This window comes from Anabrus simplex, chromosome 1 (assembly GCF_040414725.1).
Source record: "Anabrus simplex isolate iqAnaSimp1 chromosome 1, ASM4041472v1, whole genome shotgun sequence".
Lineage (NCBI taxonomy): Eukaryota > Metazoa > Arthropoda > Insecta > Orthoptera > Tettigoniidae > Anabrus > Anabrus simplex.
Genome location: NC_090265.1, coordinates 157,324,241 through 157,341,759, shown reverse-complemented (window position 1 = coordinate 157,341,759; position 17,519 = coordinate 157,324,241). Strand labels below are relative to the sequence as shown.

The window sequence follows — 17,519 nt, the reverse complement described above, 5'->3', positions numbered from 1 at the left end:
AATCTTCCATACCTTTATTTTCAATAGAAAGTTAGGAGTTAGAGAGAATACAATTAACTTCCCAGTTCCCCCTTCCAGGCTTTGTCTCAATTCAAGAAAAAAATACTTTTGATATATATGGTATGTTTCAGTACTGTAGGAATTTGAAAATAAACAGGAAAGAAGTAAATGGGCTGAATTACAGTTACCGTAGAAATATTTGACTGAATTACAATTACAAATCACTTTTTCAACAAGTAATCCTTAACATTACAATTACTTCACACACAATACCAAGCTATGGGACTAGAATGATACCAAAGCTGTAACAAACAAAAACAAAAAAAGTCTTTATTTTGTGCTTTCTTAGTATAGAGATATTAAGTGACTATCAGCACCACACCTTGGAACTTTCAGGATTATTTATTTCCCATAATCTTTATTTTAGTAAGTGACTTTTCATGTGTATTGTAGAGATAGGATAGGAATGGTAGGAGGGGGAGTATTCATTCTGGTGAAAGAAGAATTTGTAAGCTACGAAAAAGTTAAGGATGGAAAACATGAAATTCTGGGTATAAGGCTCTCCTCTAAAGATAATAGGCAACTTGATGTCTTTGGAGTGTACAGACCGGGAAAGGATAGCGCTGACGCTGATTCAGAATTATTTGATAAGATAATCAGCTATGTTGGAAATTATATGGAAAGGAATGTGATAGTAGCGGGTGATCTCAATTTACCAAACGTCAATTGGGAAGGTAATGCGAACGATAGGAAGCATGAACAACAAATGGCAAATAAGTTAATATGGGAAGGGCAGCTGATTCAGAAAGTGATGGAACCAACTAGAGGGAAGAATATTTTGGATGTGGTGCTGATAAAACCAGATGAGCTCTATAGAGAAACTGAAGTAATAGATGGTATTAGTGATCACGAAGCTGTTTTTGTCATAGTTTAAAATAAATGTGAAAGAAAGGAAGATATTCAAAATAGGACTGTTAGGCAGTACCATATGGCTGATAAAACAGGCATGAGGGAGTTTAAAAAAAAGTAACAATGATCGCTGGAAAATGGTAAATAAAAATGTAAACAGACTCTGGGATGGGTTTAAAGCAATTGTTGAGGAATGTGAAAATAGGTTTGTACTTTTAAAGGTGGTAAGGAATGGTAAGAATCTGCTATATTATAACAGAGAAGTAAAGAGACTAAGAAGGGGGTGCAGGTTGGAAGGAAATAGAGTTAGAAATGGTTATGGAAATAAGGAGAAATTGAAGGAACTTACTAGGAAATTGAATCTAGCAAAGAAGTCAGTTAAGGATAACATGATGGCAAGCAAAATTGGTGGTCACACAAATTTTAGTGAAAATGGAAAGGTATGTATAGGTACTTTAAGGCAGAAACAGGTTCAAAGAAGGACATTCCAGGAATTATTAATGAACAAGGGGAGTGTGTATGCGAGGATCTTCAAAAGGCAGAAGTATTCAGTCAGCAGTATGCAAAGATTCTTGGTTACAAGGATAATGTCCAGATAGAGGAGGAGACTAATACTAAAGAAGTATTAAAATTTACCTATGATAACAATGACATTTACAGTGAGATACAAAAGTTGAAAACTAGAAAAGCAGCTGGAATTGATAAGATTTCTCGGGACGTACTAAAGGCAATGGAATGGGATATAGTACCATATCTGAAATACCGGTACTTATTTGATTATTGTTTGGTTGAAGGAGCTATACCAAATGAATGGAGAGTTGCTATAGTAGCCCCTGTGTATAAAGGAAAGGGTGATAGACATAAAGCTGAAAATTACAGGCCAGTCAGTTTGACATGCATTGTATGTAAGCTTTGGGAAAGCATTCTTTCTGATTATATTAGACATGTTTGCAAAATTAATAACTGGTCTGGTTTGACAGAAGGCAGTTTGGGTTTAGGAAAGGTCATTCCACTGAAGCTCAGCTTGTAGGATTTCAGCAAGATATAGCAGTTATCCTGGATACAGGAGGCCAAATGGACTGTATTGTGATTGACCTGTCTAAGGCATTTAATAGGGTAGATCATGGAAGACCACTGGCAAAAATTAGTGCTATTGGACTAGACAAAAGAGTGACTGAATGGGTGGCTATATTTCTAGAAAATAGAACTCAGAGAATTAGAGTAGGCGAAGCTTTATCTGACCCTGTAATAATTAAGAGGGGAATTCCTCAAGGCAGTATTATTGGACCTTTATGTTTTCTTATATATATCAATATGTGTAAAGAAGTAGAAACAGAGATAAGGCTGTTTGCAGATGATGTTATTCTGTACAGGGTAATGAATAAGTTATAAGATTGTGAGCGGCTGTAGGGTGACCTCGATAGTGTTGTGAGATGGACAGTGGGCAATGGTATGATGATAAATGGGGTTAAAAGTCAGGTTGTGAGTTTCACAAATAGGAAAAGTCCTCTGAGTTTTAATTACTGCATTGATGGGGTGAAAGTTCCTTTTGGGGATCATTCTAAGTACCTAGGTGTTAATATAAGAAAAGACCTTCATTGGGGTAATCACATAAATATGATTGTTAATAAAGGGTACAGATCTCTGCACATGGTTATGAGGGTATTTAGGGGTTGTAGTAAGGATGTAAAGGAGGGGGCATATAAGTCTCTGGGAAGACCCCAACTAGAGTATGGTTCCAGTGTATGGGACCCTCACCAGGATTACTTGATTCAAGAACTGGAAAAAATCCAAAGAAAAGCAGCTCGATTTGTTCTGGGTGATTTCCGACAAAAGAGTAGCGTTACAAAAATGTTGCAAAGTTTTGGCAGGGAAGACTTGGGAGAAAGGAGATGAGCTGCTCGATTAAGTGGTATGTTCCGAGCTGTCAGTGGAGAGATGGCGTGGGAGGATATCAGTAGACGAATAAGTCTGAGTGGTGTCTTTAAAAGTAGGAAAGATCACAATATGAAGATAAAATTGGAATTCAAGAGGACAAATTGGGGCAAATATTCATTTATAGGAAGGGGAGTTAGGGACTGGAATTTATTTATTTATTTATTTATCGTATGGCATATACATGAACAGTACAATAAATTACAGGTTTATATCTACATTATTTACATAGGTAATCGCCTGTGGTGTCGCCAGGAAAAATTCACTTGTTTCTCCATTGAAACATCTCAGTGGGCATTCTTGTGTGATGTGCTTCACACAGCACCACAGTCGCAGCAGGATGATGACTTTTTCTTCCATTTATACAGAAGATCCGCACACACACCATGGTTAGTCCGGATCCTGTTTAACTTGGACCATACTTTCCGCGGTTGTTCAAAGCCAGGTACCTTCTGTGTAATGCATGGCATATTTAAGGATTCTGCTGAAGCAAATTGTCTCCATTCATTAGACCATCTCTCAGTCAGATTGAAATGACTGGCTACAAGGTTCTCCGCCATACAGATGGGTGGACGTCTTGACTTAAGTCTGTCTATATGTAGGTGGGGGATATCCTCATGAATGGGCAATCTTTGATTATTCTGGATCTTATTGTATTCATTCATCAGAGTAATGCTTCTACAGAGGTGGGGTGGAGGAATATAGCTTAGTACGGGCAACCATTGAATTGGAGTTGATCTGATCGTGCCAGTGATCATTCTCATTGTGTCATTTAGCTTAACGTCTATTCTCTTCACATGAGGACTGTTCATCCAGACGGCGGCACAATACTCCGCAGTAGAGCAAACTAGACTTAGAGCTGAGCAGCGTAGAGTAGTTGCACTTGCACCCCAAGAAGAACCACACAGTTTTCGAATTATGTTGTTACGTGTCTGAATCTTGGCAGCGCTCTTTCTCAGATGTTCTTGGAATGACAATGTTCTGTCGAGTGTAACACCTAGATATCTGGGGTGTCTATTGTGCCGGAGGAGAGTGTTATCGAAGTATACTTTGAGGTCCCTTGAAGCCATTCGGTTGTTCAGTTGAAAACAAGAAACTTCTGTTTTACTCATACTTCGTTGAAGTCTCCATTTTCGAAAGTATTTTCCTAAAATAGAGAGATCTTTTGTCAATGTTTCCTCTGTCTGCTCGAAGCATAGGTCTTTAGTGGCAAGAGCCCAGTCATCTGCATACCCAAATTTCCTGGATCTTTTGGATGGTATATCTGAGATATATAAACTGAACAAGAGTGGGGCAAGCACTGAACCTTGCGGGAGTCCATTATTTAGTTTGCTGGGTTTGCTGATTTCATCCCCCAAGACTACACGAATAACTTACCAAGGGAGATGTTCAATAAATTTCCACTTTCTTTGTGGTCATTTAAGAAAAGGATAGGAAAACAACAGATTAGGGAATCTGCCACCTGGGCGACTGCCCTAAATGCAGATCAGTAGTGTTTAATTGATATTTCAAAATAATTGATCATTTAATTTACAAAATAATTGGGTCTTGAAATTCTCATCACAGAGCATCAACCTTTTGGGAGAAAGTATATCATTTTATTTGCTGACAAGTACAGTATTGAAGAGGAATGAACAAGTGACAAACCAAGTCTCATAAAGTTAGGAACATGAAAAGGAACGCATAATAGTATGAATATAATAATAGGTCAGTGAGGGGAGGGAGAGAGAGAGAGAGAGAGTGAAAGCCAAACAAATACAGGAAATGGGAAGGAACGTAAGATAAACATGAATAAAACATGAATAAAAGTGTAAAATATTAGGAACACAAGACAAACACAAAAGGATCCCAGGATAATATAAGCAATGGAAAGGAAACAACCCAGTTTCAAACCAAGACAAATAGAGATAAGAACATGAGAAGGAACGCATAATAGGACAAACCCAACACAATTACAGGTCAGTCAATCATTCAACTCTGATCTGCATTTAAGGCTGTCACCCAGGAGGCTGATTCCCTATTGGTTGTTTACCTAGTCTTCCTTCAAATGGTTGGAAATTTATCAACTCTCTTAATAAATTATTCTAGTCCCTAATTCCTCTTCCTATAAAGGAGTATTTGTCCCAGTTTGTCCTGTTGAGTTGTGTTGTAAACAGGATAAGGTTTACCAGAACACAACTTGTTTATTTGCTTCACATAGAAATTTACAAGAATAAACATAAAATTGTCTTGAAGCAAAGTAGATAATTAAGCTTGGGAGAGTTTCTGTCACTGTACACTATATACATTTGGAATGTATTTCCACAGGCTTCTATCTTGAAAAGATAGTTCGTAGGAATGTTCAGTTCGTGATAGTCGAAAACTATCAGTTTCACTTGCATAGATTAGTGAATAGAGTTCCTCCTAACTGGCAGTGTCTGAGTTTATGAGCTTGCACTGAAGGAAAGCTAAGTACACAATTAGAGAGTCTAATGTGTGTGTGTCGGAGCCTGAGGGAGATAGGGGATGTGTACAGTACAGCATCGGGGCTCGACTTGGATGAAGGAACGGGAACTTGGAACAGTGACCTGAGGTGAAACCTCATACTACCAGAATTCCGTCCACCTGGTCGAGACACATTTTTAAGAGAAGTAGCCTCCGTGTTCGACGTACAGTGTATTCTGGAGCAGGACACTGGGGAGAATCCTGGAGAGTGGCAGCCAGGGACGTACAGGCATGCGCACTGAAGGTTGCGCGTCGAGTCTCAAAATCTCCACACTTGCGTGCGTGCGGCTGGCTGGCGCTGAGCGGAGAGAGCGGAGGACATACAACAAATCCCAACTTTATCTTCATTCTATGACTTTTACTACTTGTTCCATTCAAACCAGAAAACCTACCTGGCAGACTGGTTTGTCAAAAATGCAGGCACTTCTTATTTTCGGAAACAGTAACAACAAATTAATTTATTCAAGGTAAGACTGTATTTCCGACACATCTATATACACAACATAACCATAACTCTAAGACTGTAACAAGTGACTGTCTCGTGTCTGTGAACCAAAGCCCATCAAACGTAAAGTTATTTCACTCAGCTAGATCTCTACAAAGGGACAGAACGTGACATACCTCCCACCTTGATTTTTTGTTATACAACAAAATCAAAACGATCACCCCAAAAAATTATCATCATTAGATTACTCCCTAAACTGAACTGGTACATTCACTGAACGCCCACTCCTAGTCTTCAAGACTGCAGGCTCTACAGCTGGAACGTCAGTTCTCAGGCTGACATCACTATCTCTTTCCAGATGTGGTACATCCTCTGGTGAAGAAGGGAAAAATTCGTTGAATAGGTCTGATGATATCTCTTCCTGCAACTCTAACTTTCACTACTCTCACGTGACCATCTTGTCCTGGGATTACCTCTACCACTCTAGCAACAGGCCATTCCAGACTTCTTTTATCATCAGAACCAACCAGAACTATATCACCAACCTTCAAAGGTTCCTTGTGTACCTTCCCAGTCTGCTGCTGCACCAAAACACTCAGATATTCCTCCCGAAACCTTCTCCTCAGCTGCTCCCGCAGGTGTTGGACGTACTTTGCTCTCTTCCTGATATCTATAGCATCCAGGTGGTCAAGATCTGCCACCCCAACTGAAAGATTGTCCTGCAGGAACATTGCAGGGGTCAGTGGTGCCAAGTCATCTGGGTCTTCGGACAGGTAGGTCAGGGGTCTGGTGTTAGCCACACTCTCCACGTCGCACAAGACTGTAGACATCTCTTCATAGTTCAAAGAAGCCCTTCCAAGTGTCCTCCTTAAGTTTCTTTATCATCTGCACCACCCTTTCCCACCATCCACCCCACCATGCCACAGTGGGTGGGATGAATTTCCACTGGATTCTCTGAATGGTTGCAACCTCCTTTAGCTTGCTCCAGTCTAGTGAGGCCGTCAAGCTATTTGCTCCGGTGAAATTTGTGCCATTATCGCTATAAATTACATGAGGCCTTCCTCTTCTTGCGATAAACCTCCTCAAACCCTGGAGGAATGCATCTGTCGAGAGACTCAGAACCAGCTCCAAATCTACAGCACGATAGACAGCACATGTGAATAGCACGATCCATGCCTTCTCACCACTCTTCAGGTAAAGCGGGCCGGCGAAGTCCACTCCAGTTACTTCAAAAACTAAAGCATCATTTACCTTGTCCTTTGGCAGCGGTGCAGCTCAGCCATTATCTTGTTTGACTCAAATCTTCTGCAGGTAACACATTTGGATATTACTCCACGAACTGTCTTCCTGCCTCTCAAAATCCAATATTTTTCTCTTAGCCCTCCCAACGTCATCTGAACTCCAGCGTGTGAATGTTTCACATGGTACTCTTCTATCAGAAGTTGTGTGATTCTGTGTTTGGAAGGTAATATAATAGGGTATCTGAAGTTTTCATCGTCCTCCCTTCGAGTAATTTTTGTTTTCAGCCTTAGAAGGCCATCCCTATCAATGAAGGTGCAAAGTGATTTCATACTGTCACTTTCTCCTTTTCCTAGTGCTTCTGTCTGGACGAGCTTCAGAAGCCTTCCTTCAGCCTCTTCTATTTCATCAACTGTGAGGTCATCGCTTTCACACCTTATCTGCCTCAGCGTTCTGGCAATGAAGCGTAGTATCCATGCTACAAGTCTGACAATCTGAGTAAATTTGGAAAATCATCGTAGATACCATGCTGCGTCTTGGTGCGAAGTAGTAACCAAGCATGGAGACGACTTTTTCTTCTCTTGCCGAATTTCATCTTCGTCTGCATTAATACATGATAGGGGCCAGTCCTTTTCTTCCAGCTTTAACCAACCTGGCCCCTCCCACCATCGGGAGTCAATCAGAGATCGCACAGAAGATCCTCGCGATGGAAGGTCGGCAGGATTCAGGTCACCGGCTATGTGTCTCCAGTCTTGTTGTCTCGTCAGTGTTCTAATCTCTTTCACACGGTTACTGACAAATGGACCCCACGAATCATTTGTCATGATCCAGTGCAAGGCCGTAGAAGAGTCAGTCCAGAAATACTCTGGGATATCTTTACCTAGAGTCTCCCTCACACTGGCTGCCAAACGGCTCCCTATACAACAAGACAGAAGTTCCAACCTGGGCATTGTTAAAGTCTTCAGAGGCGTAACTCTCGACTTCGCCATGACAAGTTGCACCAGAACAGATCCTTCCAGTCCACTTCTCAGTAAAATAACTGCAGCATAGGCACTTTTGCTGGCATCACAGAAGGTGTGGAGGCTCCAAGTTTCTTCAGTTTCACAAGCACTTATGCGTCTTGGTACCCTCAACTCAGAAAGCTGCGGAATTTCTTGCTTCCACCTTTTGAATTTCTTTTGCATCTCTTCATGCTATGGATCATCCCATCCCATCTTGAGGTTCCAACTATTCTGTATAAGAAGTTTCGGGATCAAAGTAAAAAGACATGAAAATCCAACAGGGTCAAAAATCCTTTGGGCCATAGACAGGATCTTTCTTCTGGTGATGGTCCCGGTTTCAGTCATCATTCGAACGTCACAGAACAGTTCATCATTCTCTTTATCCCATAGCAGGCCAAGAACGGGATTAACACTTTGCAGTCCTATAGTCCTTTCCAAGCAGTTACTTTCCCAGCCTCGAAGTTCGAACTTTGCTTCTGCAAGAAGTCGTGTGGATTCATCAATGAACTGAATCAATTCTTCTTCAGTGTCAATGGACGCAACACAATTGTCAACATAGAAAGATCTCTTTAGCATTTCAGATGTATTCCTTAATTCGGGTGGACTCTTCTCCAGAAGAAAGTTGAGTACAGCACTCAACAAAAAAGGGCTACAGTTGAGTCCAAACACTACTCTTCTATGCCTAAAAACCTTGAATTTCCCTTGGGAAAAATCCTCCCACTACAGAAACCTGAGAAAGTCTCTATCAGGTTGAGCAACAGAAATTTGAAGAAAGGCCTTCCTGATGTCAGAAACTACACCTATTCTCCCACGGCGAAATCTTGTCAGAATAGGTGGAATTTGCTCCAGTAAATTGGGACCCTTTTCAGTTTCACAAGCACTTATGCTTCTTGGTACCCTCAACTCAGAAAGCTGCGGAATTTCTTGCTCCCACCTTTTGAATTTCTTTTGCATCTCTTCAGGCAATGGATCATCCCATCCCATCTTGAGGTTCCAACTATTCTGTATAAGAAGTTTCGGGATCAAAGTAAACAGACATGAAAATCCAACAGGGTCAAAAATCCTTTGGGCCATAGATCCCTTACCCTTGCTGGAGGCATCGAATACCAGCCTGACAGATGTAGTGGAGTTGTCTTTGAAAACTCCCCGGTGTGGTAAGTAGTGGCATTTCTTTGAGTGGTACTTCTTCTTGTTGCCATTCTTTAAGTACCTCATCATAGTCAGGATACTTTCCTTCACAGATCAGTTTCACTGAAGTAGACCTGCACCTCTTCTCAGCAATTTCCAGGTTTTCTTGCAGATCCTCGAACCTCTCATTCCAAGGTAAGCTGACCTCAAAGCATCCCTCACTATTAATTGAAACGGTACTCTTAAAATAGTCAAGTGTGGTAATTTCCATTTCTTCTCGGGACTTCTTTTCCACAGGATCTTTGATTCCAAGAGTGTCTAATTTCCACAGTTCAGTCACACTAGAATTCAATGTCAGCAAGGATGTTACAAACATGTTAGCGCTACAGGAGGAATGACGACCTGCCAAAACTTCCCATAACAACCCATCCCAAATGGGTTTCTACAGCTTCTGGCCCACAGTTCAAAGTTTTAATTCTCCCAGTCATTAACAGCCCATACACGTCAGCTCCCAGAAGCAGTTCAATTTCAGGTCTATTGGGACCACAATCAGAAATAAAAATGTTGTTTTGTTTCAGTTCCTTCATTAAGGGCCCCCTCTGGAGCCTAGGAATTTCACCACAAATCACAGGCTGACTGAGCACAGGAATCTCACAACAATATTTTCCATCCATGCTGCAGATCTTCAACTGGTAGGTCGAATGCAACTGTCTGTCCGTTTCAGCACCTCCAAACAAAGCATGAGTTGAGGTCTCTGTACCTGAGGATTGAAGTCCAACAGACAGAGCAGTTTTATCCAACAAATAAGATCGCTGCGATCCACTGTCGATCAAAGCCCTGACGATGCGTTCTTGTCTTCCGGATAGGATCTTCACCATTAGAGTTTGAAGAAGAACCTCTTGACCATAGCTTTGACAGCTCAAAGTAGCACTGTGTCTTTCCGTACTTCGCTCCTCCTTCTTCTGCTCTTCATTCGACTCCTTTGATGGCAAGTTTGGACACATAAGAACACGGTGTCTCTTCCCACATACCTGACACCACACAGTCACTTTACAAGCCTTAGCCGTATGACCTTGTTTCAGACACTGGTAGCAGCACCCCGTTTTCATCAATATACTTTTCTTCTCAGACAAAGTCATATTCTGTGCCTTGAAACAATCGTTCGTATCATGGTTTCTCTTACAGAAGACACAATTGCTTCCATTTGATGAACTTCTTGCTTCTCCAGAAAACAGATTACTAGCAGTAGGTATAGCTTCAGGTTGAGGTGACTTGCTCTTCTGCTTTCCCGGTTTCTGTGAGGATATGTGGAATCCCCCCTGGGCTAGAGAAATTCTCTGTTCTCCCTCCACTTCATTCTTCAGGAAAAGTGATAGCTGTGACAATTTCTCACAATAAAGATTCTCTGCTGTTTCACTGATAGGCAAAGAAATAGCATAATATATAAGTAATAATAATAACAACGTAAACGTTTCCACCTTTTCAATACTACAATATATTCACAAAATTACAAATTACACGGTACTAGTTTTGACCCATCTAGGGGTCATCATCAGCCGTATTGGAGCAAAGATCATTTGTGGCGAAATCCTAAGAAAATGTTATTTTAAAGAATAACAAGTGAAATGAGATGTTATTGTTATTCTTTAAAATAACATTTTCTTAGGATTTCACCACAAATGATCTTTGCTCCAATACGGCTGATGATGACCCCTAGATGGGTCGAAACTAGTACCGTGTAATTTGTAATTTTGTGAATATATTGTAGTATTGAAAAGGTGGAAACGTTTACGTTGTTATTATTATTATTACTTATATATTATTCTCAGTTCAATACGGACCAAAAACATGAAATTCATAACCATCAAAGAAATAGCAGTTCTTAACCACACTCTTAGCAGATCTTCTGGGAGCGATGATTCAACTAGGGGGAATAAAAAGGCTGCATATTTATCACTGGTCATTCCCAACGATTCCAGCGACCTAAGATGCGACTCTAATCGATCATGGAGTTGCAAGGGAGTGAGTTTCTGAGTCGCTGTGGAATTCTGAATAACTAATCCTAACAGTTCGCGAACATAAAACTCCACCAATAATTCTTCTCTTCCGAACCTACTCTGTAAACACTGAATTGCTTTCTCATAGTTATCAGCTGTAGGCGGAAAGCTATTTACGACGTCTCTTGCCCTGCTGCCCTCCGTAGTAGCTTGAATTAGGTACTGGAATTTATCTTCCCATTCTATGTCCGGATCATCGTGTATCCTACGGAACTGGCTCCAGAAACCTAACCAGTCTTTAACTTCACCACTGAATTTCCTCAGTTCGATCTTAGGCAACTTAAGTTTTTCCTTACCGGAACTGGAATTGTCACTCAACACATCGACACCTTCACTCGTGACAGTTGCTACATTCACTGCATACAAGTTCTCGACCTTCTGACGTGCTTCGTCTAATTTATCGCAGTATTCTTGCACTTTATTGTATTCACTTTCATAATCTGCGTCATCGCTACTGTTGAGAAGCACATCTAAAACTTTATCATCAGCTTCTTTCAGCTCAACAGCCAGTCTTTCTAACTTAGTTAAATATAATCTTACCTTGTCGAGTTGTGTTTCCGTCATCAATGAGTCAAAAGTCTTCGTGAATGCTGCATGTATGGTTTTTCTCGACTTTACGAGTCTCTCCATCTTGACTTGCTTACAGCTTCTTCACGTCAAATCGAATCCGTCCTGTCACGGTCGCCACTAACGTTCCATTCAAACCAGAAAACCTACCTGGCAGACTGGTTTGTCAAAAATGCAGGCACTTCTTATTTTCGGAAACAGTAACAACAAATTAATTTATTCAAGGTAAGACTGTATTTCCGACACATCTATATACACAACATAACCATAACTCTAAGACTGTAACAAGTGACTGTCTCGTGTCCATGAACCAAAGCCCATCAAACGTAAAGTTATTTCACTCAGCTAGATCTCTACAAAGGGACAGAACGTGACACTACTTTTAAAAACTTAATTCAAGCTTATTCATCCACTAATGTCATTTAAAGGCCATCTCTTCACTGTTTATATCTTCATTTACCATTTTCCATCAAATCATAATTACTTGTTTTAAACACCTCATGTTTTCCTTGTCAACCACATAGTACTGCCATATATTCTTACTCTTATATCGTCTTGTCACTTCAGTTTCAGCACCGCGTCTAGAATATTTTTCCCTCTAGTTGGTTCTATCACTTTCTGGTTCAGCTGTCCTTCCCGGATTAACTTATTTACCATTTGTTGGTCATAATTTCTTACAAGCATTACCATCACAGTTCAGATTCTGTAAATTTAGATCACACACAACAATCACGTTCCTTCAGTGTCGTTTCCCATATAGCCGAGTAACTTTTTATAATTCTGCATCAGCATCATTCTTTCCAGGCCTGTACATCCCAAAAACATCAATCCACCTGTTATCTTTAGAGATGAGCCTTACACCTAGAATCCCATGTTTCTCATCCTTAATTTTTTCAAAGCTTACAAATTCTTTACCCCTCCTTTCGAATGACAACAACTATGATCAACAAATGGTAAATAAGTTAATCTGGAAAGCAAAGCTGAACCAAAAAGTGATAGAACCAACTGGACAGAAGAATATTCTAGACATGCTGCTAAAACTGAAGTGATAGATGATGTAAGTTATCACGAAACTGTTTTTTCCCACAGTAAAATGTAAATGTGACAGAAAGGAAGGTTGTAGAAATAGGAATACTAGGCAGTACCATGTGGTTGATAAAGAAAGCATGAGGGAGTTTTTAAAAAGTAATTATAATCGATGGAAAATGGTAAATAAAGATATAAACAGCCTATGTGATGAGTTTAAATCAATTGTTGAGAAGTGTGAAAACAGGTATATATCTTTAAAGGTGGTAAGGAATGACAAAAGACCCACTATATTATAACAGAGAAATAGAGATTAAGGAGGAAGTGCAGGTTGGAAAGAAATAGTTAGGTAAGTTTGTAGAAGCAAGCAGAAATGGAAGGAATTTATCAGGAAACTGAATTAGTAAACAAGTCAGCTAAGGATAACATAATGGCAAATGTAATTGGCAGTCATGTGAGTTTTAGTGAAAAATGGAGGGGAAGGTACAGGTACTTAAAAGCAGAAACAAGTTCCGGGAAAGATATTCCAAGTATTATAAATGACTAAAGTGCAGTGTAAATGTGAGGATTTACAGAAATCAGAAGTATTTAGTCAACAGTATGTAAAGATAGTTGGATATAAGGATAATGTCCAGGTAGAGGAGGTGACTAATGCTAATGAACTATTAATTCTTTCCTTTCAGTTACTTATACTTATTTGTCATTGTGTTTATCCTACTGTTTGCTCCTAGCCACATTCTTATCTTACTTTGATGTATCATTAATTCAGTATGTAATCTTTTAGTAACGCTATAATTAGGGAAGTAATTAATAAATCTATCAACCAGGGCTGTATACCAAAGCTGAAGAGATATTTATGATAATTATTACATTTGTATGATTTCAGGCTCAACTACTCGACTTTGCACAGCGACTGAGGGTAGAACGTGTGACTGGTTACATCTCTGTCTACAGTTCTGAACCTATTTCCAGATCTGGGACACCTGAGTTGAAACCCGCTGTCCCACTGAGGACTTCCTTCTCTCTTAATGGTTCCAGATATGAATACCTACATGGAGTTGAAGCAACTCATTAATTTCTACACCACTTTTTCAGATGATGAATCTGAACTTCGTGGTCTAGAATAGAACCCCAACAGTGTAAAATACTGGTCATGAACTTTGTATTCTTAGTAACTAAATATCTAGGTAAGGCCAGAATCATCATAAAGCCCTTCCATAGTAAAATTTCGTGTCCACCTTGACACCTGGCTGCTGAAGGTTGTGAGTGAGCTACTTGTAAATCAGTGTTGTATACCTCTCCACTGAAATCATAGTTCCAGTTTTTCCTAGTTGGCCTTCTACTAAATAACTTGCACTTTTCAGACAGCGTGTAAAGCATGGTACCTGAAAGCCTTAACCTTAATGAACGAATACTAATAAAGTTAAACCTACAATAATAAGTGTTGTTCTCCTGATACCTTCTACAGATAGAAGGTTAGTGACCTTCGTGGAGTAATTATTTCTACACTTCTCATATCATGGATGTCAAACTACTGCAAGAGGTTCTGCACCAAGCACCATATTCTCTGCCCTTTTCCAGCTTTCCCTTCTATTGTGCCTTCTATGATCAGTTTTATTAGTTTTTATTTGTCGTTTTGGAAGATGTGGTCAAAACAGGCTGTATTCCCGTACTTTTCAAGGGTTAGGGATTAGCACAATGTTGCAGCAAAGCCTTTAGCATTCATTTTTCAGCCCTGTAAAGCAGTTCTAGCAACACAAGCCATTTATGATAAAAACTAGTGTTGAATATTGTGTGTTATTAACAATATTACTGATGAGTAAAGAAAGTTTAGTGTTTTCCTACCATAATCCAGCCAAGAAGTACAAACAGTTGGGAAGATTTCATTCCAATGACTAGACCACCTCTCATATCTCATAAGTGATGTCAAATCATGTTAGAAGAGAAATAGGGAGCCAGACTATATATATACAGGGTGAGGCAAAATTTGCGCACTCGGGCGTCGCAGCGCGACTCATCACATGCCAACAATACAAAAATGTCTCTCACAAAAGTTCATCCTGCGAGTATATCCGGGAGAAAAAGGACATTGAAGAGTGGCAATCTGGCAACACTGTAACCACATGTAGGGTAACTACCTCTGTCAGCACATATTTGTCGTGCTGTACAGTTTGTGCAGTGGGTAGAGTTTTGGGTTAACATGCAGGAGGTCGAGGGGGTCGATCCTGGTTTGAGGCGTATGTTCTTTATTTCATAAATGTAGTCCAGGTGATATGGTATCTGGCATCTTAATCATCAACAGCGATTGCAGCGGGTCCTCTAGAAACCATTTGCACTTACATACTTCTTCTTCTTGATCTGCTTACCCTCCAGGCTAGGTTTTTCCCTCTGACACAGCGAGGGATCCCACCTCTACCGCCTCAAGGGCAGTGTTCTACAGCTTCAGACTCTGGGGATACAACTGGGGAGGATGATGAGGATGACCAATACCTCGCCCAGGCGGCCTTACCTGCTATGCTGAACAGGGGCCTTGAGGGGGGATGGGAAGATTGGAAGGGATAGAAAAGGAAGAGGGAAGGAAGCGGCCATGGCCTTAAGTTAGGTACCATCCTGGCATTTGCCTGGAGGAGAAGTGGGAAACTACGGAAAACCACTTCCAGGATGGCTGAGGTGGGAATCAAACCCATCTCTACTCAGTTGACCTCCCGAGGCTGAGTGGACCCCATTCCAGCCCTCGTACCACTTTTCAAGTTTCGTGGCAGAGCCGGGAATCGAACCCGGGCCTCTGGGGCTGGCAGCTAATCACACTAACCACTACACCACAGAGGCGGACGCACTTACATACTATGATCCTAGAAATGCATGAACATTCGTTTTTATTGGTCAGCTTTGAAAGACGCCCTTTCCACGTCGTGGGCGTGAATTTATTCACACCACTTCATCTACTAGATGTGTTACAACGTGTTCAGCATTACAAAATTTTGTAAATGTAGGATACATGTGACCTAAGAAACGGTGTCTTACTGTATTACAGTATGTAATGTCCAATGGAAATTAGCAAATAAAAGAGTGTGCCTCAACCCAGGATCGAACCCTCGACCTCCTACATGCTAACCCAAAACTCTATCCACTGCACCAACTGTACAGCACGACTAGTATGTGCTGATTATCCTACATGTGGTTACAGTGTTGCCAGATTGCCACTCTTCAACGTCCTTTTTCTGTCGGATGTACTCGCAGTACAAACTTTTGTGAGAGACATTTTTTTTTTAATTGCTGGCATGTGAGGAGTCGCGCTGCGACACCAGAGTGCGCGAATTTTGCTTCATCCTGTATTTTTTTTTTTTAAGTTCTCAGGTCTAATGTTCATACAGAGAACAACTTGCATCATAATACCACACACAAAACAAGGCAATATGGGATATAACTGCATGACGCTCCTGAAAATGAAATGGTGTGAAAAGGTGTACTTGCGACTTGAATGCTGAGCTCTACAAATAACGAAATAACAAACAAGATATAACAAACAAAATATACTCTCCCCCACCTCATTAAAGCTCTAGACAGGTTGTTAATTGCCAGGAACTTGGGAGAAAGGTGAATTTCAATTTCTTATTTTTAAGCATTCTTGAGATTATTTTTCTGTTGTTTCCCTATTTCAGATCAAGGCTTATACAAAGCTGATACGTTTTTAAATACCATGGTTCTATCTTTTCCAAGTCTAATTAATAGCACAGAAGGATAAGTTATTAGACAGATCTCAAACCTGCAGTAAATAAACAGTGACGTACTAAAAGCTTCTCAGCCTTTCATTCCCAAGGTCATGGTTTCAAATCTGGTAAACATAATTTGATTTTTGAAGGGCAGGAAAAAGTCCATGCAGCACTCTACATCATACAAAAAAACATGTAATGGTCTCTGGTGACAAATTTTTTTATTTACGAGACAAAATTAAAACACAAGTTGCACATTGCAGCTGAGAACATAGTTGCTAATACAATTCTTATTTTGGTGCCATCTCATCACAGAAGGTTGGTGACCATCATGGAATAAATTTTCCTCATCAGAGTTTCCATGTCATGGATGTCAAACCACTGTTTGAGGGAATTATCTCCTCTACCAACAACCACATTTCCCTTCTGTCTTGGCTTCTATGCTTGGTTGTATCAGGCTTTATCATTTCAGAAGATATGATCAAAATAGGCCACTTTCTGTGTTTTGCAATGGTTAAGACTTCACACAATTTCTCGACAAGACAGAGTACTTCCTCATTGGTGATGCGGTCTAACCAAGTGCTCTTAAATATTCTATGATACATTCACATTTCAAAGACCTGTAATATTGATGAAAATTTTACCGTCTATTGCGAAATGAAAATCCACAGCCTGTTTCCAGTCATTCGATCTAATAGCGAGGATAGGAATTGTGCTGGCTGCCGAAGCCTATTGCACTCCTCTGGGGCAATGATTAATGACTGACAGATGAAATGAAGTGACCAGAATTTGAACCACGGAACTCAGTGGTAAGAGGTTAGTGTGCTGCCACCTGAGTTACGGAGGCTCTCCTTATTGTCTATTAACCTACTAAAATTTAAAAAAAATGAATATTACATTAATTTAATTTAATTACCCACCCAAAGCAAATTAATACCTGAAATGTGCAAGTTACTTAGAATTCTACTCTGGAGAACCCTGAAAGGTGGCATATTTTTAGCTGCATAATGTAGTT

The 17,519-nt window shown here is 40.2% G+C and overlaps 1 protein-coding gene across 1 annotated transcript in view; it reads left to right on the top strand.

Annotated features, from left to right (window-relative positions):
* Nucleotides 1-16,307, top strand: part of LOC136863308 (uncharacterized) — a 154,086-nt gene extending 137,779 nt beyond the window's left edge. The window contains exon 6 of the mRNA XM_067139698.2: nucleotides 13,678-16,307. Coding sequence (XP_066995799.1) covers nucleotides 13,678-13,866 — 189 coding nt within the window. The 3' untranslated portion in view covers nucleotides 13,867-16,307. The remainder of the gene's footprint in view (nucleotides 1-13,677) is intronic.
* Nucleotides 16,308-17,519: the final 1,212 nt, after the last annotated feature.